This window comes from Tiliqua scincoides, chromosome 8, assembly GCF_035046505.1.
Source record: "Tiliqua scincoides isolate rTilSci1 chromosome 8, rTilSci1.hap2, whole genome shotgun sequence".
NCBI lineage: Eukaryota > Metazoa > Chordata > Lepidosauria > Squamata > Scincidae > Tiliqua > Tiliqua scincoides.
The window spans coordinates 45335769-45363261 of record NC_089828.1 but is presented as its reverse complement, the minus strand read 5'-3'; the positions used below and the strand labels follow the sequence as shown (position 1 = coordinate 45363261).

The window sequence follows — 27493 nt, the reverse complement described above, 5'->3', positions numbered from 1 at the left end:
TGTTTTTATTCAAATGCTTCGTAGCACCATCAAGTTGTTGAAAGCATTCAAATAAAATGCAGTCAATTTAGAAAAAAAAAACACAATTTTGCTTTAGAATCCCTGCTCCTGAAGTCAGCCTGTAAAGCTCTTCAACTGCTCTTCTGCTGAGACTCCTTGCGGAGGGAGAGATTCTGTGGGCTTTACATCCTGGTGTTGCAAGGCAAAACTTAATTCAGGCTGAACGGCATTTGGAAAAGATGAACAGATGGAAGCTCATGGATAAGAAACAGACAGCATCACCATCCTGAAGCATCCCCTTCACTCCACAAAGAAGCAGCCCAGTAGCTTAAAGCCACAAGCAAAAAGGAATCCATCTCCATTTATTGATTATTGGGGTACAGAACAAATGGCCCTTCGACCTGACTTGCTCAACCCACCCCACGCCCATTTTTTTTTCTACACCAAGTTTGCTTGAAGGAACCACTTCTGAAGACTTTTTTTTTTTTAAAAGATGAGTGCATTGATAAAAACATTTAAAAGGATTTTAAAAAGAAAAGAATCATACTACAATGGAAAAAGCACATGTCAATGCAAGGTTCAGGATAGCCCCACCCGTTGAGAAGCGCTATTTCCTGCCAAGAAAACCTGCAGCATACCACTTTGGAATACTGGCAACTCAAGCCATGCGTATGGCCAAGGGACCGCTTGGCTGCAGCCCTTGAAGATTCCGCCACACGTGCTTCAAAGGTTAACCAGAAGGAGGTGGCAGGAAGCACCCCCCCCCCATCCCAGTTCACTTGGCTAGAGCACCCATGGGGTCCCATGCTGGCAGGACGATTGGCTTCTGTTCCATCACTGCCAAGACATCCTCTGGCACGTGCTTCTTATCCACCACAGCTTCAGACACGTATTCCGAGAACCAGTCATCCGACATGAGAAGGTAACCTGAAGGGCATGGCAGATCTGTTAGCACATGTGCAGCTTAAGCGGGTCTCTGCATCAACAGATACTCTTGGAGCTCTTTCCTTGCTCCGACTGGACCAGCCTGTTTGGTTCTGCAGATTCAGCTGGGCTGGTGTATGAAGCAGAGGAAGAAAGGCATAAGCTCAAGTTATCTGCAATTATGGATCTAGTTCCGCTCAGAGTAATAGGGTCTCTACCTTTAAAAAAAACAGCTTTTCTGGTTCCTCTGCTCAAATATATTCTCTGCCTTTAACACACAAAAACCCTTAGCCTACGGGCTACAATGGCAACCTCTCTAGTATTAACATTTTAAAACTCTTTTTAACTGGTTATGGAAACAATAAATGGGGTAACATTTTTCAAAAATCTTAATTTTTAATCTACGTTTTTTAAAAATCATAGAAGACAGGAGCTATGTTAGATGCAGCACTCTGCCTTCACTCTCTAAGACGGTGCCTACCGCAACAGATACATGCACTGTCTAAGAAAAAAATCCTGCCTTTTTCTTCAAAACCATGGTTTTAGTATGCAAGTGTATGCAGTTTAATTATATCAAGAATTTAAAGTTTGTTTGATTAATCAACTAAGATTCCTATAATTGGGCAACAGTCCTTAAAAATACATTTTCACAGCTCAGGAAAAGTTTCATGAATGGCTGCATTTGTTTTTGGAAACAAAACCAAAGAGCTTCCCAAAACTGGCTTCATAAATAAAAAAGACTGTGGACATTCTTGAGTAGTTAAAGGTGCCCTAAAGGTTTTCCATCAGCATCACCTCCATAGTGCAAACGCCATCTTTTAAAATAAAGACACAAAAAGACACACACACATCTGGGCAGAGGCCAATGCAATGTCTGCTTGAAAGACAGGTCAGAAATTCCAGCCCATCTAGGATCCAGTCCTTCCTTTCAAGGCAGGGTCATGATGCTAACTGGGTGACTCTTGATAAATGGGCTGGGTGGTGGGAACCTGATGGGAAGGCTGGACCCAAGACATAGCTCAAGAGGGTCAGTGTTTCTTCTGTGACTCTCAACCCTGTAAGCCCCTGCATCGAACCTTGCTTTGTTGTTTCAGGCAATCCTCTATCAACCCACTTCAAGGGCTGACGCTGGGCTTGTTATTTTAATCCCTCCACGCCTAGCCAGGCCTGGGTGCCAAATCTAACATCCTCATTCTTCACCTCTTCCTCAAACAAGGTGCTTGCCAGACCGCTACTCTGTGTTCCCAAAGCATGCACATGCAAAATGCCAGGCTTGGCCAGAGGGGGAGCCAGACCCGAAGCCTATCAGTCGGCTAGTCCTGCACCAGCAAACCTGAATGGTAGGACCTGAGACAGTGGCACAGTGTCAGCTACAGGTTTGCCTTGGAAGGTGGGAGATTGCACCTCCCCAGTTGCATGGTGGAGCTGGGAGCGGGCCTGTAACACAACCCTCCGGAACACTAATGAACTCGTAACTGGTGTCGTGCAGCATCTTAGTATAAGCTGGGGGCATCTAGTATGAACTAGGAGTTCTGTTCAGAATTCAGCTGACCTACAGTTTTACTAGGCAAGCCACTATTCTGAGCCTCAGCCCCCTCAGCTGCAGTAAAGAGCGTATAGTACACCTACTGGCCTACCTTACAGGGCTGTAAGAATCACTGAGTGAACAGACCCAACCCTAGTCCAACTTCTATGATCAGAACTAGAGACTCATGTTCATTGAACGAAATTGCTTCGAGCACCTGAAACATACTATAAAAATGCTCATCATGATTGCAAAAGGAACTTTACAGACACTCTAGCCGGCCTCTACACAGTGGGCAGGGGCTTTTGTGGCCTTGGAGAAATTGTTACCAGCTTCATTCCTCCTGGAGCTGCAGAAATTGGAGGGTGAATGAAGCATTTTGCACATTAAACCTGCTACACAAACAGTTAAGTGGTAGCACTAATAAGGGACATGAGAATAGGGTATGGGGAGGAGAGGAAGAGTTGCAAGGGGGCAGACAGAACCAGAGAAATGGTATGATTTGGCCCTCTGGGGCCCAAGATCGGCAAACTGCTGGGGAACAAAGCCAGAGGTTTTTCAGATCCCATTCATGAAAAATGGGCCTGGTTTCTGAACAAGAGCCAGATTTAAAGCAGAGCAGCAAGATGTTAAGAAGCTAAAGGGACCGGCATATGCCTGGCTGCCAGCAAGCAAGCTGGACAAGGTAAACTTTGAGGAATGCCTGTAATCTGGCAAGATTTTGCCTTATTATTTTTAAACTCTGAAAGCCTGAAGTGCCCCACGATCGTCTTTTGTGGTTAACAGCAGGTTTGGGTTTTGTTTTTTTTTTAAACTGCTGGAGACCGGGTTTTAGTACACTCATAAAACAGATGGGTAAACGAAGGGCTAAAAATAGTTGAGTGTTGACCCTGGGGCAGTCAGAGGGAAAAGGGGGGCACCTGTTCAGCACCCAGCTCATTCATGTAGTGCTGCATGCTCTCTCGCTCTCTCTCTCACCCCATCCCAAGAAAGCACTCATTTGACAAAACAGAAGCTCAACTCGTCATGGGAGATACTGGCACATCGATGGAGCAGAAAACTAAGATCTGCCACTGCGTGAACAAGCCCTGCAGAAGTATGGACTTGAACCATCTTGTGTCCTCAATCCTCCTCTCACATGTGAGGAAGAGGAGAAGGGAAGCTTTTACGTGCTTTGAAGTAACCACAGTTCCTCGTCACATCTGAACTTGGGAACCATGGTTGTTTAAAAATCACAGTGAGAGGGAACAAACCAGGACATGAAACTGTGTTTGGATCCTAGCTGGTGCTCCCCTATCTGTGATTTGGAGTCAAGAATAGTTCCCAAGTTTGGATGCAACACATTGCTATAGTTTACACCAAAACTGGTAAAAGCTTTCTTTTTCCTCCTCATTCATGCAAAAGAGGAGAGAGTGAACCTGTGGCTATCCAGGGCATGTACAGTGGTGAAATCATGCTTTTCCTTTATGTCTGAATCAAGCCACCATGTCACTGTGTGCATGTTGCTTATATTTTTATAGATATATTTATATCGCCTGCTAATTGGGCAAGAGGCACTTTTCAAGTGGTGCTCCTCTTATATTTAGCAGGGGACAGTAACTGTTCATCTTCAACCCAGCACAGTATCTTTTTCTAGCAGTGGTTGGACGGTGTTTTTCCGCATCTCTTTAGATTGTGGGCCCTTTTGGGACAGGGAGCGGTTTATTTGGTTTTGTAGGTAAACTCCTTTGTGAACTTTTTTTGTTGAAAAGCGGTATATAAATACTCAATGATGATGACTGAGAGAGAGACTGGCTCACTCATAGCCAGTATCAAAATCATTAGGCTACTTCCTTACCAGTCCAGAAGCTGAGATTTTCTACACATGCAATCCAAAGTGCTTTGATTGCTAGGGAGGCTGAAAATGCAACACACTGATGTCTAATAGTCAAATTACATGATAGAAATTGGTAGACAAACTTTCCAGCATAGAGCAAACAAGTTCCATAAAAGCCCATGGGAAGCTCTGAACCAACCTCAGATAGCAGGAGAGGTTTTCTGCAGGTCCTGCTAGAAGGTAAATCTGAAAAAGGGGAGGGTAAAGCGCAAAGAGGATATCCCAGACTAGCCTAGAAGATATCTGTGTGTGCAGAATATAATTCAAATTTATTATAATAACAATGACTGCTTATATGCTGCTCTTGCAGTGTTCAAAGTGCTTTGCATATGCAGTCTCAGCACTCATCATCACAGGCTGCTGGTCCGACACAGCAGCTCAAAGACGGTAAATTGGGACTTCTTCAGTTCAAATGATGCCTCTGCCATGAATCCCTTAAGACCAGGTGGGGTTTTAGGTAAGCCATTTCCTCTCAGCTGCAGCTGTAACGAGCATAATTACTTGCCCTACAGGGTTGTTATAAGGTCAACATCAAGATAATACATGTGCTACTTTGCTAGTTTGATAGAAGGGAAGGGAAGGAAGAAGCTGAACACAAAAATTGATGACTGCACATTTCCAAGTGACTTTGGCCACATGATCAGCAGTGCAAGGGCTCCAGGTCCTGCCTAGCAGTGTCTCCCATCAACATATCAGAAGAAAGAGGAATAGATATCAGTTTTCTTTCTAAAGTCAGCAGCTGCTTGAGACAGGAATGGGTTATTTTTCTGCTCCTGGAAGGTACCAAGAGCAAACATCTCCCTCTGAAGGAACATTCTACGAAGGGCAAATGAACTTTTCTACACAAAGCAAGATTACATCAGGAGATTCAGGAATGTGTCCCAGTAAGTGCACACGTGCTCAGACTCTCTCTGCTATAAACCCCATCCAGGAATTACTCTAAGCTTTGCCTTATGACCTGTTGTTGTTGGGGGGGGGGGGGAGAGAAACACCAACACCACAGTTCTGGGTCAACAGTCCAAAGAGAACATCCACAGGGATAAAGATGCGAACTCAGGAAACTGCAGAATAGGTTGGTTGAGAAGAAACTCTAAACTGAATAGTAGAGGCAATGGGGGGGAAGGGGGGGCAAAAGGTGCATATGTCGAAGGAGCTCCCAAGTTCTTGTGCTGGTAAGAACGCATAGCCCAAATCTAGGCTTGTAGTCAGCTCCTTTGGATTTACCAGCATAGAGCTGTGTATGCTTCAAATTGTTATCTAAACGCTCAAGGATTTGACCTGCACATGCAGAAGGCAGGAACAAGCCACAGGAGGGGGGCCAGAAGATTTTAGGCTCAGTGTGTGCTTTACTGTCTATGGAAGAACAGGATGTCAATTTGGTAGCTGCAGCTATCCCACAATTCCATAGGTATTTCAGGTGGGCCCAGACTCAGGCCAGGGTCATAAATTACTTATATAGAGCCATCCATATTCATGACATTTTATAAACAAACAAGAAAGATCTCTGCCCCAAGGTGCTTCCAACCTAGAAAATGACACAAGGGAGACTAAGAGAAAGGTGAAAGAAGGGGAAAGAATGTTTGTGACCCAAATAATTATATACTTATAAAAGGTGGGTTTTGAAGAGGGATTCAAAGGGACTAAGAGCAATTGCCTTACAGAGGCATTTTGGGAGGAAGTTCCAGAAAGAATAAGAGAAACAGGGTAGAATCTTCTGAGGTATTAGAAGACCTTAGGACAGGTAGTGATGGTGGAGCTGGATGAGTTCAGATCATAGAGGGATATGTTAGGACAGACAAGCAGAGAGAATAGAAGGGGGGAGGCCACAATAATGGTCTTGTGCAGATCCAGGCAAGACTTGACAAGAAGCCACTGTAGGAAATTAAGCAGTGGTGTCATGTGGTACAAGCAATGAGAAAAGTGCATAATATTAGCAGCAGGATGCTAAATAGAGGTGAAAGGATCAAATTTAGAGAATTGGAGACCAGAGAGGAGCAGACTGTAACAGTCAAGGCAAAAAATGCAAGGAGAACTCCAAGCATGAATAGGGTGCTTTTTTGTCCCCCTTGCACAGCTACATTCACATATCTGGAAAAAAGGGTGAAAAGGCTTCCAGATTTAGATGTGGAACTTACAGGCTGAGCATTTCTCTCTTTAGCAATCTAATCTGATAGTGTGCTTGCTCTTGACTTGCAGCACACTGGAGGACTGTGTACGGCAATGGTTCCCAACCTGTGAGATGTGGCTCCCTGGAAAGCCTCAGAAACCAGCCAGGGAGCCACAGAATCCTTGCAGAAAAATCCTTTGCCTTTACAATTTATAGGATTGTAACCTTAATTGAGAGCTGCAGGCAATGGCCCAGTTGGTCAAGGAAGCTGCCAGTTGAAAAAGTTTGGGAATCACTGGTGTAGGGCAATCTGTGCATAGAACATGGTACCTTGGGCAGGGACTTGGACTCAAAGATGATTCTGATGGTGCCTGATACACACAGCTCTAGTTCTAACAAGCCCAACTACACTGCCATTACCTCCTTGGAGAAAAGGCAGAAAACAAAACAAATTAACAAGTCTGGTCCCGCTCCATCACCTGGAGCGAGATGGCAGGGCAGAGACACATTTACCTTTATTCCCACGGTCTTCACCCCAAGAGTTCTCGACACGCCATTTTTCAAAGCCACCTTCTTGATCCTCCTAGAAAAGGGGAATGTGGACTCCATGAGGATACCCCATAGAAAAGCTATTGGGAGACATCAGGACTCCCAAATTTATAAGGTACAATTACACTTGCATACGGCTTGGCCAAAGAGAAGTATATCAGGACCTCCCTCCCCCTTTGTTAGAACATAAGAACAGCCCCACTGTTATCAGGCCATAGGCCCATCTAGTCCAGCTTCCTGTATCTCACAGCGGCTCCACCAAATGCCCCAGGGAGCACACCAGATAACAAGAGACCTACATCCTGGCGCCCTCTCTTGCATCTGACATAGCCCATTTCTAAAATCAGAAGGTTGCACATACACATCAAGGCTTGTAACCTGTAATGGATTTTTCCTCCAGAAACTTGTCCAATCCCCTTTTAATGGCATCCAGGCCAGATGCCGTCACCGCATCCTGTGGCAAGGAGTTCCATAGACCAACCACACGCTGAGTAAAGAAATATTTTCTTTTGTGTGTCCTAACTCTCGCAACACTCAATTTTAGTGGATGTCCCCTGGTTCTGGTGTTATGTGAGAGTGTAAAGAGCATTTCTCTATCCACTTTATTCTTCCCATGCATAATTTTGTATGTCTCAATCATGTCTCCCCTCAGGTATCTCTTTTCTAGGCTGAAGAGGCCCAAAAGCCATAGCCTTTCCTCATAAGGAAGGTACCCCAGCCCAGCAATCATCTTATTTGCTCTCTCTTGCACCTTTTCCATTTCCACTATATCCTTTTTGAGATGTGGTGACCAGAACTGGACACAATACTCCAGGTGTTGCCTTACCATAGATTTGTAAAACGGCATTATAATATTAGCTGTTTTGTTCTCAATACCTTTTCTAATGATCCCAAGCATAGAATTGGCCTTCTTTACTGTCGCCGCACATTGGGTCGACACTTTCATCGACCACCCCAAGATCTCTCTCCTGACCTGTCACAGACAGCTCAGAACCCATTAGCCTATATGTGAAGTTTGATTTTTTGCCCCAATGTGCATGACTTTACACTTATTTACATTCAAACGCATCTGCCATTTTGCTGCCCATTCTGCCAGTATGGAGAGATCCTTCTGGAGCTTCTCACAATCACTTCTGGTCTTCACCACTCGGAAAAGTTTGGTGTCGTCTGCAAACTTAGCCACCTCACTGCTCAACCCTGTCTCCAGGTCATTTATGAATAGGTTGAAGAGCACCGGTCCCAGGACAGATCTTTGGGGCACACCGCTTTTCACCTCTCTCCATTGTGAAAATTGCCCATTGACACCCACTCTCTGTTTCCTGGTCTTCAACCATTTCTCAATCCAGGGGAGGACCTGCCCTCTAATTCCCTGACTGTGTTTTCAGTAGCCTTTGGTGAGGGATCGTGTCGAACGTCTTCTGAAAGTCCAGATATATAATGTCCACGGGTTCTCCCACATCCACATGCCTGTTGACCTTTTCAAAGAATTCTAAAAGATTTGTGAGGCAAGACTTACCCTTACAGAAGCCATGCTGATTCTCCCTTAGCAAGGCTTGTTCGTCTATGTATTTTGAGATTCTATCTTTGATGAGGCATTCTACCATCTTACCCGGTATAGATGTTAGGCTGACCAGCCTATAGTTTCCCAGATCCCCCCTCTTTCCCTTTTTAAAGATCTGCGTGACATTTGCTATCCTCCAAACCTCTGGCATTGTGGCCGTTTTGAGGGACAAGTTGCATATATTAGTCATGAGATCAGCAACTTCATTCTTCAATTCCTTAATAACTCAAGGGTGGATGCCATCCGGGCCCAGCGACTTATTGATCTTTAATTTATCAATGAGGTCTGAAACATCTTCTCTTTTAACCTCTATCTGACTTAATTCCTTGGTCAGGAGGGGCCGTTCGGGCAGCAGTATCTGCCCAAGGTCTTCTGCTGTGAAGACAGATGCAAAGAACTCATTCAATTTCTCTGCCATCTCTAAGTCTCCTTTTATTTCCCCTTTCCCTCCCTCACCATCCAGATGGCCAACCACTTCTCTGGCAGGTTTCCTGCTTCTAACATATTTGAAGATGCTTTTATTATTCCCCTTAATAATGCTAGCCATGTGTTCCTCATAGTCTCTCTTGGCCTCCCGTATCACCTTCTTACATTTCTTTTGCCACAGTTTATGTTCCTTTTTATTCTCCTCATTAGGGCAAGACTTCCATTTATGGAAGGAAGCTTCCTTGCCTTTTACGGCCTCTCTAACTTGGCTGGTTAGCCATGTGGGCACCCTCCTGGACTTAGTCAAGCTCTTCTTCCTTTGCGGTATTCACTTCTGCTGGGCCTCTATTACTGTTGATTTGAGCAACCTCCAACCTTCAGAGAGATTGGACTCTTTTTACCTTCCCTTTCAACCTCCTTCTAACCAGCCTCCTCATTTGAGGGAAGTCCACATGTCAGAAGTCAAGCGTTTTTGTGAGAGATTTGCCCGGTATTCTTCCCCCGACTTGCATGTCAAAATGGATCACAGCATGTTCACTGTTCCCCAATGGCTCAGTAACATTGACATCTCTAACCAGGTCCTGTGTACCGCACAATATTAAATCCAGAGTCACCTGTCCTCTGGTGGGCTCCATGACTAGTTGTTCTAAGGCACAGTCATTTAGCATGCCAAAGAATCCGGTCTCCTTTTCGTGACCAGAACACAAATGTTTCTTTGTTTCAAAGGGTTCACTCACTCTCTTCTTTACAGTCCTGACGCCCAACAAATTACTTCACAGCATGAGTAATGTCACTGGTGAAATGCGAAAGGACTCCTTCCACACTGCTAGATCCTGCCTTGAGGTGAAAGGGGCTGTAGCTCAGCGGTAGGGCAGCTGCACTGCATGCAGAAGTCTCAGGTTCAAGCCGTGGAAGCATCTCCAGGCAGAGATTGGAGGAAAAAAAACACCATCTGAAACCCTGGAGAGCCACTGCCAGTCAGCATAGACAAACTTAGCTAGATATATCATTTCTACATAAATGTAAAATGCTTAGTCCTTTAATTGTTGTAAAATCTGCCTTTCTTCCAGGGGAAATAGTGGTAACAGAGAGGAGTGAGCAATCATCAAATGACCAAGGACAGAATTTGCTCCAAGGGCCCCCACTAGAACCTCCAACATGGTAAATTATTATGAATATCTATATGCCATTTTCTAAACAAAAGTGTTTAAAGCAGTTTATGTAGGAAAAGGAATGAGAAGTTGCCTTTCTGTCTCAATGGCGCTCATTATCTAAAAAGAAATACAAGGGAGGCACCAGCAAGAGCCACTGGGAGGGCTGTTCTCTGGGAGGACATAGGGACAGCTATTCTGCTGAATGAGAGCAACCTCTTTAACCTAGTCAACAAGGGTTAATCCGAGCCATCAAATGCTGCATGCCCTTTGAACAGCTGCACCTAAGAGGGCAACCCTGCTGAAGACCCTGCCAACTACCATTCTAGTTTTGCATACTGTAAGAAAATCCTAGGGCTTGATTAGGGGAACGCAACTGGCCCGGGGCTTGATATAAGGAGAGGTGATCTCTAAAGAAGGGGTAGGATGTGGGTTCACCTACAGCCCTGCTTCTGCCTGCCCAGTCTGAACTCAAAGTCTAAAACCTGCAAAGCCAATTTTAGATAACACTCTGCACGAGGGCATTAAGAACTCTGCCAGTTAGCCCCTGTAATAATTTTCTGGTCTATTTGCACTTGCACCACTAACTAATTCCAGCTGACAGCATTTTTACAGTTTTAGCCAAAGCTGCCACCTCAGATCCTAGCCAACAGGGGTGGGGGAATCTTTGAAGGTCTGTCTGAAAGTACTTAAAAGCTCTTAAATAGGATCAAGCAACATTTAACTTTCTCTGAATGCCAGCAAGGATTAAGTGTGCCTTTGGGGAAAAAGAAATAAATTGCAGTTGTAGTCAAAACCTGTTCACACAACCAATATTAAAAACAACACAACAAACCAATTTTGTACTGGCCTTTAGCTTTAAGAAGCTTTAAGTAGGCACTGCAAATCCATCAGTTTACAAAATGGCTCAGAGCCATTGTGGTTTCATCCTGCCTCCCTGGAAAGAAGTTTAATAATTTGCATTTTTGAGGGTGACAAACCTCCCAAAGTTTGGGCAATCTATCACAAGCAAGAGTCAGGCTGGTGTAGCAGCTCACGTGGAAGCTGACATGGCCCAGCAGTTCAAATCTCCCTTCGGCAACGATCTAGTTCACTGTCACAGAACTGTTGCAAGAGTAAAATGGGAGAAGGGGAACCATTGGAGAAAGGGTGTGCTAACGTGGTCGTCATCATAATAAAAAGTACTGCTGCTTATATCAAAATACTTGATCAAGGATTCCCTTTACTCATAAAAGCCTACCCATCAGCCAAGATCAGCAGGAGAGGCCCTCTGTTGTGTTTCACAATCATCAAAACTTTAGATATAGGCTGATGGGTTCTGAGCTGTCTGTGACAGATCAGGAGAGAGATCTTGGGGTGGTGGTGGACAGGTCGATGAAAGTGTCGACCCAATGTGCGGCGGCAGTGAAGAAGGCCAATTCTATGCTTGGGATCATTAGGAAGGGTATTGAGAACAAAACGGCTAATATTATAATGCCGTTGTACAAATCGATGGTAAGGCCACACCTGGAGTATTGTGTCCAGTTCTGGTCGCCGCATCTCAAAAAAGACATAGTGGAAATGGAAAAGGTGCAAAAGAGAGCGACTAAGCTGATTACGGGGCTAGGGCACCTTCCTTATGAGGAAAGGCTACGGCGTTTGGGCCTCTTCAGCCTAGAAAAGAGACGCTTGAGGGGGGACATGATTGAGACATACAAAATTATGCAGGGGATGGACAGAGTGGATAGGGAGATGCTCTTTACACTCTCACATAATACCAGAACCAGGGGACATCCACTAAAATTGAGTGTTGGGCGGGTTAGGACAGACAAAAGAAAATATTTCTTTACTCAGCGCGTGGTCGGTCTGTGGAACTCCTTGCCACAGGATGTGGTGCTGGCGTCTAGCCTAGACGCCTTTAAAAGGGGATTGGGCGAGTTTCTGGAGGAAAAATCCATTATGGGGTACAAGCCATGATGTGTATGCGCAACCTCCTGATTTTAGGAATGGGTTAAGTCAGAATGCCAGATGTAGGGGAGAGCACCAGGACGAGGTCTCTTGTTATCTGGTGTGCTCCCTGGGGCATTTGGTGGGCCGCTGTGAGATACAGGAAGCTGGACTAGATGGGCCTATGGCCTGATCCAGTGGGGCTGTTCTTATGTTCTTATGTTCTTACAATGGGCTGATTGGGATCTTAGAGAACCTTCTCTACAGTCACTCCTAGACTGCAGACATCTCTCCCTAAATAGGTCTGCCCAGCCCCATCCTGGCTTGCCTTCTGCCAGATATTGGAGAAATTCCTGCACTGAATGCTTTTAATCTGCAGATACTTTGAGTTTTTGATGGCTGTTTGATGTGCTTCTGCTGCTTTTTACCTTTGGTTTTATATTGTGCATTTACTGTGCTGAAAAGAGACAGCATAAATACCTAAGAAAATAAAATCAGTCTTTGGCAAACCATGTACCAACATTAACATGCTCCCCTGGAAAGTCTTGCAAATGGATCTTGGTCAGACGCCATTCTTGTGCATCGGGCACAAAAAGGATTTCACCCAGAAACATACCTTCTCAGAGAATGCAGTAATGACCATGGCATGCGTCATCAAGGAGTCCCCGAAAATCAGCCGCTCTCCCTTGTTCATTTTCTTGCCAGACACCCCAAACACCAGCTCATAGTCAAATCTGTGAACAGTCCATGCAGGCGACATTAAGTGCAGGGTTTGAGGGGTACTGCCTTTACTAATAATTTTATTTTATCAAGTAAAAGTGTATTACATTTATAAATGACTAGTAAATTCATTGAGTAGGGCTCAATACAGACACAATAATGGGATCTGCCAATCTTAGAGCTTGAGGAATAGCCAACAAACTAATGTGAAGTCAGGTTAACTAGGAATGCATCACAAACTCCTGGGGACATCCAGCAGGATCACAACCTAGCTATAATCCCCCAACACTTACACATCCATGTTGTTGATGCCAAGCTTGCCATAGAAATGCTTCCCAACGTCACAGCCAAACCACACTGCCTGGAGAGAGGGGCAGGGAGGGGGAGGGAGATCAACAGTCATGAGTCCAGTTGTATTAAGCACACAGAAGGAAAGATGAATATGACAAGCTGGCTGGATAATGGATCAAACCTCTCCATCGCGAATGGAAGCTGCAACCAGTTTTTTCAGGAGTTCAATCGGCTGGTTGTTGTAAAGAGTCTTCCTTCCCCCAACCATGTTACCCAGGAATTCAACTGTGTACAGTTTACCATAGTTGTTCTGGGGCCGAGGATCATTTACCAGGCAAATCTGCAAAGATCAAACAAGTTAAACCAAATGATTAAATATCACAGAAAGACAGGGGCTTATTCTAGGCTTGTTAACTACTTGGTTCCACTTCATAACTCCCTAAGCACCCCACCAGAACTGTATAGGTCTCTCCAACAGTACGTATATGTCACCAGGAAGCTCACAAGCAGGGCAGAAGCAGTGACAGCCATTTCCTATTTGTCCCAAATACCTGATATTCAGAGAGACTACCTGTGCACATAGATGTTCCATATTATGACCCATCAATAGACTTATCCTTCCTGAATTTGTTAATCCCTTCCTTTTAAAGCCATCTGTGCTAGCAATCATCAACTCTTGGAGCAATTAGTTCCATACATTTACACCACAATTACACTCTGGAAGTAAAAAGTATTCAAAATCAACTGTCCTGCCCCCAGATGACACCATGAGTGGTGTTTATAATTTGCATATCCATGTCAGGTGTTTCACCAAAATGCTCAGGGTAAGATTGCATGTTACTTGCAACAATGGCAAATAGCTGAAAATGGCATCCTCGTGTTGTAATCTCCCCTTAAAATGGAAGAGTGTTTACCTTGTACTGCTACATCGCCATGCTGATTATTGCTGAGGGGGAAACAGACAATGGTGTGTGTGTGGGGGGGGGAGAATACTCAAGATGAAGTGATGACATGTGGTATGTGCTCCTTGCATGCTATGGGGGATGATGATGATACAATACACTGGAATGCCATTTTTGGTGGCAGCTCCATGTTATGTATATTATGTAGTTCCAGGCCGTCAAGCTAAATGACAGAAGCCGTGTACAGTTTGCCAAGCCCACTGTTTCTGCAGTGCTGGTAAGGGCCACTATTTCACTACAGTTTTTTTCAGGCAATGCTTGGCTCCACGTGAACCTGAAGTGCCAGTCTACCTGCTATACGCTGTTTGGAAGGAATGTAGGATTTTGGTCACACTAGGAACTCTGGAATGAGCCAAAGGGGGTAACATTTCTAAAAAGAAGGGGAAAGGAAAGCAACAGAAGCTGAAGAGGTCTTAGAAGACATGTTATACAGGGGCAGGTTGAAGCAATGGAATCAGTGCAGCCTGAAGACCACAGTGTAGTGTGCTGACTTTTCAAATATTTAAAATAATCACAATAAGAGCATCACCCAACCTTGCTTTCCATATCAAAGAGGGGTTTGACATGTTCCTTGTAGAATTGCTGTGGCGAGATTGGTCCGATCTTGTGATAGTTCTTCTCCTTGTCGTAGTACTCCCAGCAGAATGTCTTTGGTGGGCTTCCCAGGCAGATTGTGACTATTCTGTACACCTGGAGTTGGAAGGAACATGGTTAAGTCTCTGGACATGGTCTGAGATAGCATGTCACATTTACCTTGCTGAAACTAAGCAGGTCTAGGTCAAGTCAGTGCCTGGATGGGAGACTACCTGGAAATCTCATTTATGCTGCACCTTGGGTTTCATGATGGAAGAAAAGATGGCTATAAATATAGTAAATATACAGAAGCAAGAACTTACTAAACCCTATTTTCTTTTTGAACTGGCTGGGGAAGTTGATGTAATCAATGTAATCAATTCTGGTGGCTCCAGGAAACATCTTGGGAACACAATTGAGACTAACACCTCAAACAATGTCATTTTTATATGGCAAGGTCTTTGGGCAGAAAGATGCAATAGAAAGATGCAACATTTCTCATTTCTTAACTACAGATCCTGGATTGGGTGGGTGTATGTATACCATGGGCTCTTGTGGGAAAGAGTCATAGCTCAGTGGTAGAACACATGCCTTGCATACAGAAGGTTCCAGGATCGATGTCTTGCATCTTCAGGCAGAACTGGAAAGACTCCTAGAGAGCCACTTCCAATAAATACAGGCAAGACACCAAGTTTTGCTGGTGGGCAAAAATATGACTCTTGAGTGTCCACTTGGTCAAAGCAATTACAACACAGAAGGGTGCACAAGAATGGTCCTTTGGTCTTAATTTTAGCCACAGATTTTCTGTTTGCTTTTTAAAGAGAGTCAACGGCCACAGTAGGAGGACTTGATCAAACTCAGTTTTACCTTCCCTCTTTCCCTTCCTACTTGGCAGGGGTAAAAGGTAGTTGCGCTTTGTTTTCATTTAGGACCCACTTTTTCTAATACAGCCTTAATGCTCCCTTAAGCCCTGCAATAGCTCAGCTCTCCCTGTACCCAATCAACCTTGGCTACACTGACAACTTCCTTCTGCCCCCAGGAAGACCCAGATTTTCAGCACTACTTAAGTGCAGTTTTCCCCCATTGCAACAACTAGGGGTAACTATTTTCAAAGTTATTAAGCTGCTCAGGTCATCTCCAAGCAGCTTCTGTTGTTTGTCTTCATAGTTACACCTGCTTCAAGCCTCAACCAAGACTGACTGTAAATTGGATGTTCATAACTCAAAACATCTGTTAAATTGGGGGCCTTCTGTAATGTACTGGAATGCAAGCCCACAGCATACACCCATGTCCATTCCCTCCTCTTCTTCCATGCATGCTAGTCCTTTTCCTTTCATAATTTGCTTCAACCAGGGTGTAGAGCATTACCTATGTATCGGCACTGACCACGGTTAACTAAGATTGCTCTTGTAACACTGCTTTGAAAATAATGGTTGCAGTAATCCTGGGTAGCATTAACCATGGTTGGTGCTGATATAGATGGGATGCCACCTCAGGCAAGGCAGGGAAGAGAGGGAGAATTTGAGCAGAAGAGGAGTGAGAAGGACACATGAAGTTGCTTCTACTAAGTCAGGTCACCAGTTCATCTAATAACTGTAAGTTAGGAGACCAAGAGCACAATCCTAGGCATGTTTTCTTAGAAGTAAGTCCTATTGTTTTCAATGAGGCTTACTCCTAGGAAAGTGTGGATAGGATTGCAGCCTGAGAAGGTTATACAGTATCTGCATCATGCTAGAGCTGATACACGAAAGTGATGTTACCTACTAGAGAAATAGCTTGAAAATGCCTTCTCACTTAGAGGAGGAGTGATGAGTAGGGGGTATCAGCTCTTTCATACAAACATTTCAGGATGACAACACGGCAGAGGTACAAAGAGGCCTCAACCACCACCCCCAAGCCCAAACAATAAGACCCAGAAAGAGCCATGATGCCTCAGAGTGCCCAGAGATCTCTTTCCTCAGTTTGTGTTCATGCGGATACACAGAAAGGCAGGCTAGAACAGAAGCAGATAAACAGGGACTGATGTTGAGATTAAACCACCTTTCATGGGCACCTTTGCAGCAACACATTCACCCAGCCTCTATGAGAACAGCACAAGTGGTGAGGGCTATGGGAGTCTAGCTTCAATGGGGTTACCCCAGAGTTCCTGGAAGAAAAGACAAAAATGCCTCCATCCAACTCCCCCAGAGCCATTTTCGCCCACATATCACTTGGGAAATGGATGTACCTTGTCCTAAGTACACAGTAATCTTCCCATTCCAAAGAACATTTTAATTTAAACATGCACTAGTACTGCACATAATCTACTTAATACTGGCAAACATTTTGCAACTAGTGATGATCTGGGAATTTGAGCATACTGATGTTACATAGCAACTAAAGGGGTGGGCATAGGTGAGGAAGATTACCTGTTCCAATCTCATATTGACTCACTAGGTGGCTTTAGGTATGCCACCTGCCCTCTCAAACTAAGTTCTTCCCACCATTTATAATACAGGAATTATATTGCCCTTCTTACAGAAGAGCTGTAGAGATGCCTGGTCTGCCTTGAGAGGCTCTCCAGGGTCAAAAAGGAACCGGCTGTAACTTTAAAAAAGGGGAGGGGAATGCTTTGATTACTTACTATGCACCAACTCAATGCTAAGAAGCAAGGCGAAAATTTAAGTAGCTGATCTTGTATAGCACTTTAGTGTTCTACATGGCCAGAGGGTGCATACTAAAAACATCAAATACTTCCTGTACTGGAGGGGGTCATGGTTTGAATGGGGGGGGCAGGGGAGGAGAAAAGAGCCAAGGTCTTAAAACTATTGGAGCACACTAGAGGTTAACCCATTTCTGCCAGCCCACAGGTGTACACATTTTATCTCTGTTGCATATATGCAACATTGGGCAAAATGGCTTAAATTTAAAACACAAGAGAAGAAAATGAATTCTGAGAGCATTTGTTGAGAGTTCCTCCTTTGTTATACAGTATCTCACTGTGATAGCCAGAGTGAAGCTCAGTCCATTGCTTTTAACCAAGGCCCTGCCTACTGAACCAGGTGATTTGCCTAGAGATATAGATGCTCCTGAGAGATCATCACATCTGGTCTGAAACCCAAAATGTGTGCAGGAGGAGAGAACAGAATGATTGTCCACCTTCCCAAATGATGCCTCTCTCCTTTGAAGTGGTTAATAGAGAAATTAGACTATTGTAGGCAGAGTAGCAGCTAATCTACATTGCGCCTGACATAATGCCCCAAATAATTCAAAAATATAACACCCCTAGACACAAAAACAAAATGTGCTAGTCTACCCATTTCATGTGGGATGGAAGGGTCATACAGAAAAGGTTTGTTCCAGCTGGGATAAACTAGCAGCCTGTAATAAAGGGAGTTATGTAAATGAAACAACTTGGTTTACTCTCATCACCACAGGTAACTTACCATATAGCAGATCACTTGTTCCATGTTATATGCTCCTTTGACAAATCCAGGAGCCCAAAAGTGAATGAGAGAGCACCAGACCATGCAGAGCTCCATACATTTGAAAAAGCCTTCCACTGCTGCTATGATAGATGGATTTCCACTGTTATTTGCTGCCCTCTAGTGCAGAAACCCTGCACTGATAATTGGCCAGTACCGTTTCCAAGTATGCTGAAAAAAATAGTTTCTTCCAGAGACATAACTGCGTTTGGCTGTTGCAGAAAACAAAACCAAGTCTTGTGGCACCTTAAAGACTAATTCCATACATTTATTTCAGCTTTTGCCTTCATGAATTGCAATCCACCTATGCTGAAATAAAGACTAACAAGACTCTCCGTGGTTTTTACGCGGGACCAAATCCTATCCAACTTTCCAGGACTTACACAGCTAGGACATGGGCTGCATCGGCGCTGGAAAGTTGGATAGGATTGGGTCCTTAACTTCTGTTAAGAAAAGTTGTAGTCCACCACAATTCCTCAGTCTTTGCAATTGCACTCGACAACTTGCTCACAGCACCCAACAACAAAAAGGCTCACCTATGTACACAGAGTGAATCATTGGCTTCAAACTGGGCACACAGCATGCAGCTAAAAGCAGAACGCATCATTTGGCAGGAGCAGAACAAATGTTCTGCATGACACAAACCAATGGCAAAGCCAGTTCATGATGTGAACATTCAAGAGAAACACACACATATGCAAAAATAATTGTCTCCAAAAGTGGTGCTGGCACCCCATTTAACCTCAATGCCTCTTACTAACCATTCTGGTTTCACAAATCTTGCTTCTGTTGTCATAGGACAACAGGAAAGCCTGTTTGCTCCATGACAACAAACTCGTTTCATTCATCTACAACTGGTGGATCCAGTTTTTCCTCCAAGGACAGCTCACCTCTTCTATCATGGTGTCTACAGCAGCACTGAGTTTGTCCTTGGTGTATCCCGACTCCACCATCTCCCTTAACTGGAGGCAATACCCACGCATCTGTTTCAAAAGCAAAGAGGAGAGGTTAACAGATAAACCAAAACACCCCCGTGACATAAATGTTAAGAGCTTTGGATTGGTGAAGTACTGATCTCTGTTCCAGATGCTGTTCATGGACAGTGAAGTATCCATGGCCAATACCCTCCTCCCTCCTATTCCAATTACCTGATGATTCAAGATGTCATTCATCCGCCTGGTGCCCTCTGTGGTTGTTGATTCAGGGAAAAGCTTCTTGGGGACAACTCCATATTTTTCTAGGAAGGAAGTTTCAGTTACTGACCAGAATCTGTGGCCAAAAGAGAGGTAGCTCTGCCTTTCGCATAAATTCAGAATTGTTACAAAATTGTGTATCTGCTGCATGAACAAAACTGAGTTCTCTGGCATGATCAAACTATTTTTGGCTACTTTTCCCCATTTCTACCCTGTCCCAAAGAGCAGGACGGTTCAGTGGTAGAGCATCTGCTTTGCAAGTTCAATTTCCAGTATCTCGGGGTTTGGAAGGTTTCAAATAACAGGGCTGGGAAAGGGAAAGACCCTTCTCTGCCTGACACCAAGGAGAGCAACTGCCAATCAGAGTCAAGGCATTTTATATGTAAGAAGGCCGTTTCTCTCCCTTTCCCATATACGAGCTTCTATAACCTCTACACCAGCTCAGTACTCTCACTTTGTTAAGCAGCCCCAAATGCTCAAGGCTTTCTTAAGAAGCCAGACCACCCAAATACACCCCTTTGCTGAAAGTGTATATGTGTCCACTATTCTTACCAACAAGATTCACAAGCATGTCCCATTGTCCACCATCATTGCAGGGATTGGAAAGCAGGAACTGCACCAGCCTCCCTTCCACCGGCTCTTTCTGCACTACTTGCCCATCCACTGTCTTCTTCTGTGCTGTTTCCAGAAATGCGTGCAAGAAGTAGTAGCAACGCTCAATCTGGAAGGAAACAGTTAAAAACTCAATTGCTTGCGCTTTGCCAGATTGCCCCGGCATTTAGAACTGCAGCTAGAGATCTATTGTCCCGGCACCCAAGGGGTGATGTATAGGACATACCAATCTCTCTGTCCTCTGAACGTGTCTCTCTCTCTCTCTCTCTCTCTGCTGCTTGCTACACTCCAGTTGCCATACATATGCATAGTCACAGAAACATAAAATGAGTTCAGCTGAATCAGACCAAAAGTCCACCTACTCCAGCCTCCAGTTTACCATCAGAGGGCAGCCAAAAGCCTCTGAGATCTTACATGCAAAGTGTTAAAGCAACAGCTTTTCCCTGTCATTTGTCCCTGGCATCTAGTATTTAAACTGCTTCTGAATATGGAGGTTTCATTTCATTATCATGACCAATATGCATTAACAGTCCTTCCTCCGTGACTTTTTTATAAAAGACAGACTAACAAGTAGCAATTATCTTGTGACTTTTTAAAAGTAACTTCGAGGAAAAGTATCTTTTTCCTACTGAGCCCCAGAGGATTCCACCTGCTCACTGAGATAAGCCAGAGAGATGTTCCTGTGCATGCCTCTATTTGCCAAGGCTCAACTCATGGGTGACATGGGAGAGGGCCTTCTCCATGGTGGTCCGCATAATGCAGAACTCAGGGTTAGGGTGGGAGAGATTATTTCTGGCACAAAACTACACTTTACGTAATGTTTGTTGAAGACCTGGCTTTTCCAGCTGACCTTTAATTGATCATTCTGAATTTCATTTGCTGGCTCCTGTTACAGTTGGGTTTTGTGCTGCTTTTTATTTTTGTTATAATCTGTTGGATTTATTTATGAAAGCTTTAGATTCTTTTCAAAAGTCGCCCTGAGTTCTTGCAAATACAAACACAAACAAAAAGAAAACGTATACATTTTCTTAAATAAATGAAATATTGCCAGTGAAATACTGTGGAGTCACCCCTTCCCAAGACAAAAAAAGAATACAAAAGAAGGAAACAAGTGTCCTTCCATCCTCTTCTCCTGGACTACTCTTGCTTCATAATTGTGGGTGAGCAGGGTGAGTTTATAAACACAGTGATGGAGACTGAGAGCTTGACGCACTGGCAGAGCCACGGTGAGGAAAGCGGGGGCGGGGGGAGGCGTTCCAGGGAGGGGAGAGGTGGGTGGACGGCAGAGAGAGGGCGGGAAGGAGGCATGACAGGGAGGCGGCATACCAGGGAGAGGGAGGAGGGAGGGAGGCAGGTCCAGTGGAGCTCCGCTCCACCATATCCAGAGCATTCGTGCGGGACTCAGCGCCCTACACAAATGCTTTTACCTGAATTGAGTTGCCCCACTGCTGGGCTACTTTCCTTACCTGGGAGAAAGTCCAATAGGATCTTAGCCTCATCTGTAGTCTCAAGGCACAAGCTTAAACTTGTGATTTGGGGCACAAGCCAGCCTACTTGATTTGGGGCAGAAGCCAGCCTACTTGTCTGCCAGGTATCCCTAAACAGCCTTAAGAAATACAAACTGCTCCAAAAAGCACCGCTGTATACCTTGTCCCAGTAAAAGAGGTATGACTGGCTGAACTCAAACTCCTCAATGTTGAGCTTTTTCATGAATGGAAGACGCATCACATTCAGGCAGGCGAAGATCCAGCAGCGTCCTAAAGGTCAGAGCAATAAGCAAGAAACTGACATTGTGAAGAAGAGAACACACCATATTATTTCCAGAATTGTTCTCCACCCCTATTCATCCAAACATAGTATCCCTCCCTGTTTGTGTGTGTCTCTTGTGTCATTTTTTGTAGGGGGGCAAGGAGACTGAGCACCCCTTTGGAACCATCTCTTCAATTTTGACTATTTCCCCAACAAAAAAGATTCTAATTATCTAATCATTATTTGGAGGGAAAGGTGGGATGAAAATCACTTAAATAAGTCACCTGCATCATATAATAAAATAGGAAAGTACACATACTGAGGCAGTTCTTGCTTTCTCTGATCTCTCTGCACTTCAGAATTGAAAACAATTACAGAAGCATTACTAGCTCGGAAGCATTTTCACAATCCATCCTGCTCACATATTTAATGTTAGACACCTAAAATTGTGGCACATCAACAAAGTGAAAGAAAAAACAGCTCTTATTCAGTTCACTAAGGCTTTCTTGTCCTGATCTTCTACAGGTAATCTTACTAGCCACAGGCAACCAGGCAAATGATAATAACTATAATTAACAACTACTATGTCATCTGTGCATCCCAAAGGGGCTCGTGGTTTAAACAGCGATGCTAGGGAGACAAAGGAAGAAAGGGAGAGGAAGGGGAGGCTGAGGAATACAAGGGAAGAATATGCTATTACACTGCATCCCTGAATTACGAGCATCTTTAACAGCACTTTCACACAGGTGCCATCCGCGCTGTCCATTCTGGTGCTTCTGTGCAGGCCCAAAAGTGCTGAGGCAGCAAGAGCTGGCTGTTCCAAATTGACTTCCAGAATGGAACCAAGATGTAATTTGGGGGCTTAGTGTATCTGATGTACTCCTATTTAGGGTTATAGTACAGGCGTTCCCCCATATCCACAGGGGATACATTCCTGCTGCTACTCTGGATATTGAACCACGGATAGCCAGTCACAAACCCTACTCAGATTCCCCCCTATTGCGCTCATAACTCACCTCTCTGTGTTTGCAAAAGGCAACTGTTTCTTCCTTTGGCTTTGGAAAAGGAAGCAGACAGCGAGAACTTTAGACTCATGGCTGCTAGACGAACACTGGAGGAGGCAACATGAGAATGCTAACAGAAGTGGACAGCAGGGACAGCAGTGAGAACGCTGTACTTCACTTCCTATTGGCATTCTCACTGTCTCTTTCTCTAGCATTTTCCTAGCACAGTGGTTCTCAAACCTTTTAGCACTGGGACCAACTTTTTAGAATGACGGTCTGCTGAGACCCATTGGAAGTGATGTTATTAACCCGCAAGCGATGTCATGGCCAGAAGTGACATCATCACTTTAGGCTTCAAACCTAAGCTATGATCAGCCAAAGGTTCCATTACACTCCACATTCGTACTGTTATTTTGCATAGCTTGGAATTTAAACATTCCAGCTCGGAAGTCAAAGCGGAACACAGACCTGGATCTTTCTCCAACCACACAACCCTCCCCCCTTTCCAGCAACCCATCTTCACACCTATTCAGGGCAAAGCAGCATGCCTCCCCCCCCCCACTGGAAGCCTGCCATGTGCAGCAACTCTGTACCTTGCATTTTCAGCTCTGTATTTTCAATGGTGGCCATGTTAGGTGCTACGTGACCCACCTGAATTTGGCTCATGAACCACCTAGGATTTGGATCCTGACCCACAGTCTGAGAAATATTGCCGTAGAAACTACCAGTCTAGGTTCCTCGATGTTTGCTTCCTTTACCAAACATTCCAAAGCAAAAAGAAGAAAAAGCTTCCTTTTGCAAAGCGTTTGCAAAGGAAGGGAGGTGAGTCATGAGCGCAGCAGAGGGAATTTGAGAACTGCAGATAAGTGAAACCACGAATATGGGGCCATGGATACAGGGGGATGCCTGTATTGTACTGATCCTTGGTGCCTCATGCCTCTCTCTGTAGCAGCCAGATGGAACAATGAAGGAGGATATTGCTCTTGAGGAAAGCCAAAAACCAAGGAAGTAGTTACCTAGCACCACAGTCTATAATGGCATTCAAGCCTAAGACTGCACTGGTTTTTCTACTCTGAATTTTCAAAGCAAAGTGTAAAAGATTTCATCACAAATATGTCAAAGGATAAAGTGACACTGCTTTGCACCCACGCAGAATCACTCTATGTTCAGGCTATTTGTCAATCTAGTTTTTCTCTTTCTTTATGCTAACAACTAAGGGCCTAATCCTATCTAATTTGCAGCCGTGCTAATGGGGCGGTTTAATCATGGAGGCCTCCTCAAAGTAAGGGAGTGTTTGTTCTCTTACATCAGAGCTGTATTGTGCTTGCATCAGTGCTAGAAAATTGGATAGGACTGGACCCTAAGGCTATAATCTTATACATGCTTCCCTGGGAGTAAGCCCCATTGAACCTACGTAGACATGCATCAGATTCTACTGTTAGCGGCACAGAGCTCCCAAACAGGACATCGATTCAAGATTTCATGCCAGCTTTTCCAGTGGCATTTTGTTTCCTCCCAAGGTATTTATTGTAACGTGTGCAAGCAAATTAACCTCAGACTGGGCTACAATATTTTGTCAGGAAAGGAAAAAATATCACTCTGTGGCTAGTATGAACATGTTAGTCCAGGGCTGTTACTAACCCCAACACAGGAAGTTTGTTTGTGTTGCCATGGTAAAAAGCAATTTGTTTTCAGGCACCCCAGGAGCAGCAAATCTGCCACTAGAGAAGAATTTCCATTACCTGAACTCTTCTGATTGGTGACTGGCTTGCCTTCGGCAGGTACCGCATGCTGGAACACCTGGAGTGTGTCTTGCACCACTTTCCGTGAAAGGCACACATCCAGCACATCTACTCCGGTAGTAACATTTTGGGCCAGCAAGTTCCGAGGCTCTGCTTTGAAGTTTTTGTCAAACTCATCTGACTTCTCCAAGCTTAACCCTAGAAAACAAAATAGCCCCAGTGATTCAGTCCCTGCTTCCAAGACCCTGATAAAGGCCTAGATAGCAAAGTTGTACCCAGGAAGGATGCTCAAAAGTCCCCCTGGCAGCATCCGCCAGTACAGGGGCTAAAGTCTACCATTTTGTTTTCTTTTCATACATTTCTTGTCAGCCTTTCTTGTAAAAGCACAGACCCAATTTAAAAAACAAAACTGCATTCATGTAGTACATGAGATGGACACAGTGTCCAGCTGGGATTCAAATACACACCCAGCAGTGACACATGCTAGGGAACCTTGTGCCAGTCCAGCTTACCTCGCAGGTAATAAAGAAGGTCATAAATAAAAGGATTAGAAAAAGAATGAGATATAAATATTACAGATAAACAAATATAGCTATATAAAAAGTGAACTCATTACCTACTTTTAGAAAGAGTGAAAACCATATTACTTAGGAAAGTTTTTTAGTTCTGTGAAGTAGTCTCACTGGAACTTTTAAAATTGTACATGCCCTTCTGTGCTAAAGATTATATTAATTCAGTATAACTTTATTTGAGCATACTCCTCATGCCTTCTTGATGGCAGTTTTGCAAAGACAGACAAGGGACAAGTTAACAAAAAAATAAATTGTAAAGCATCTCAGATCTGCCTTGTTAGTTCTTCTCCGTAATTGGCCTATGGCAGCAAAATGGCTCTTCTTAAAACATCAGAAGAGCCCTGCTGGATCAGGTCAAAGAACCATCTAGTCCAGCTTCCTTTATCTCACAGTGCCCCCCCCCAGATGCCTCAGGGAGCACACAAGGCAGCAAGAGACCTGCATCCTGGCGCCTTCCCTTGCACCTGGCATTTTGAGGTAGCCCACTTCTAAAACCAGGAGATTGCACATCCCCATCATGGCTTGTAACCTGCGATGGACTTTTCCTCCAGTAATCTGTCCAAGTCCCTTTTAAAGGCATCCAGGCCAGGTTCCATCACCACATCCTGTGGCAAGGAGTTCCCCAGATCAAAGCTCCTCCCTGGCCCTCATAATGAACAGCCAGCTAATTGCACTGTAGGTACCCACCAGGGCTTGACAGCTGTGATGGGCTTTTCCTCCATCAGTCTGTCCAAGCCCCTTTCAAAGGCATCCAGACCAGGCGCCATCACCACATCCTGTGGCAAGGAGTTCTACAGGCTAATGACACTCTGGGTAAATAAATATTTTCTTGGGTCTGTCCTAACCCTAGCAAACCTCCCAGCACTCTGCACATGCCCAGAGACTCTCTCCTTTGCCATGGTCATCATGTTAAGGCTGAGGGGGCCACTGCTGGAAACAGGTGCTGGGGCTGAGGTGAGCCCAGCCTCCCCTCCCCCTGTCCTCCTCGTGCCACCCACAGCTGACCCCTAGCATCCCCCGTCTCCATAGCAACGCCGCGCCCAGCATCTCCCCGGAGCCCACACCCAACCGTCGCCGTTCCCATGGCAACGCATCCCCTCTTCCCCCTCCCCTCCCCTCCCCTCCCCTCCCCTCCCGTACACACCTGGGAGGCTCATAGCGGGTCCTTCGGCCACAACAGCAGCACCAGCACGAGCCACAGAAAGAGCCGGGCGCCAGCGCCGGAAGTGGCTCTTATAGCCTCGGAAGCAGGAAGTTGCCGCTCGACGGTGGGCGGGGAGGGACAATCAAGGGCCGACCCTCAGTCAGGGTTCTCGGGGAGCACTTCTTAAAGGAGCCGCGGCTCCTGGCAGCCCCATCCCTTGGCTCATCCTTAGAGCAAGGGATGCATCCAGTGCTGGGGACTGAGGGGAGAAAGGCTCTCCCCCCCAAGGTTCCCATCAGGAAAGCCCTCCCCATTTCAGAGGGGTGGAGAGGGAAAGGCACTCTGCACATGCTCAGGGTTGCTCTCGTTTTCACCATTATTTCGCTTTCCCCAGGGGACTGGCAGTGGGGACTGAGAAAGGTTTTTCTCTTGGAGCTTCAGGTTCCTACCAGGGAAGCCCTCCCCACTCCAGGAGAGGGCAGAGGGAAAAGCACTCTGCACATGCTCAGGGGTGATCCCGTTTTCACCATTCCTCAAGGGACTAGCACTGGGGACTGAGGGGAGGAAGGCTTTCCCCTCAAAGCTTCAGGTTCCTCACACAGAAGTCCTTCCCTGTTCCAGGTGAGTGGAGAGGGAAAGACACTCTTCATATGCTCAGCGGTGTTCTCACTTTCACCATTCTCCAGGGGACTGGTACTGGGGACTGCCTCTCTCCCCTCAGTCCCCAGTGCCAGTCCCCTGGGGAAAGCAAAATAATGGTGAAAACGAGAGCACCCTTGAGCATGTGCAGAGTGCCTTCCTCTCTCCACTTGCCTGGAATGGGGAGGGCTTCCCTGGTAGGAACCTGAAGCTCTGGCACCTGCCTGTTTAAAAAGCACAGAAAAGGACCCCAAGTGCCCCGCAGTAATTAGTTTCTTAGTATAATTTTTAAATACCTGTCTGGCATTTATCAAATAAATCATCGTTCTAGCAGCCTCCCTGCCCTCTGGGAGGAGAATAATGCTGCAACAGTAATCCCAATAAACCTTAATTAAATTAACCTTATTTCCACGTACCTAGTAGACAAGCAAGTCCTGAGTCAGAGTTTGTGATGTTTAGTTAAATATTAGTGTGGTCAATTTTGTTCTAATTAGCTACATATACAGTACACAGGCTCACTCTCATTTGAAGTGGCAGGAATTCCAGGACCACCCCAGTTACCATCCTATACTATATATGTTTGCCAATGTTATCCATCACTTAGCATTTGCTGAGAGGTAATAGTCTTCTTCTAGGTAAGAATATAATAATAATAACTAGGAAACAAATAACTTTCTGGTCATCAGATTACTCCTCTGACTTTATTCAAGGTGGTTTACATAGGCAGGCATTTCTAAATCCCTCAAGGGGATTTTTACAATCATAGAGGTTCCCTCTTTCAAG

The 27493-nt window shown here is 44.9% G+C and overlaps 1 protein-coding gene across 1 annotated transcript; it reads right to left on the bottom strand.

Moving 5' to 3' along the window:
- BLMH (bleomycin hydrolase) lies at positions 1-26156 on the bottom strand. Its single transcript, XM_066635859.1, has 12 exons — positions 26072-26156; positions 24356-24553; positions 21508-21617; positions 19801-19969; positions 19204-19292; positions 18946-19038; positions 14553-14708; positions 13238-13396; positions 13059-13126; positions 12662-12779; positions 6946-7015; positions 1-927 (listed from the first exon to the last, which is right to left on the bottom strand). The coding sequence occupies exons 1-12, from the start codon at positions 26082-26084 to the stop codon at positions 776-778; spliced, it is 1395 nt and encodes a 464-aa protein (XP_066491956.1). The 5' UTR covers positions 26085-26156; the 3' UTR covers positions 1-775.
- Between the last annotated feature and the right edge of the window lie 1337 nt (positions 26157-27493).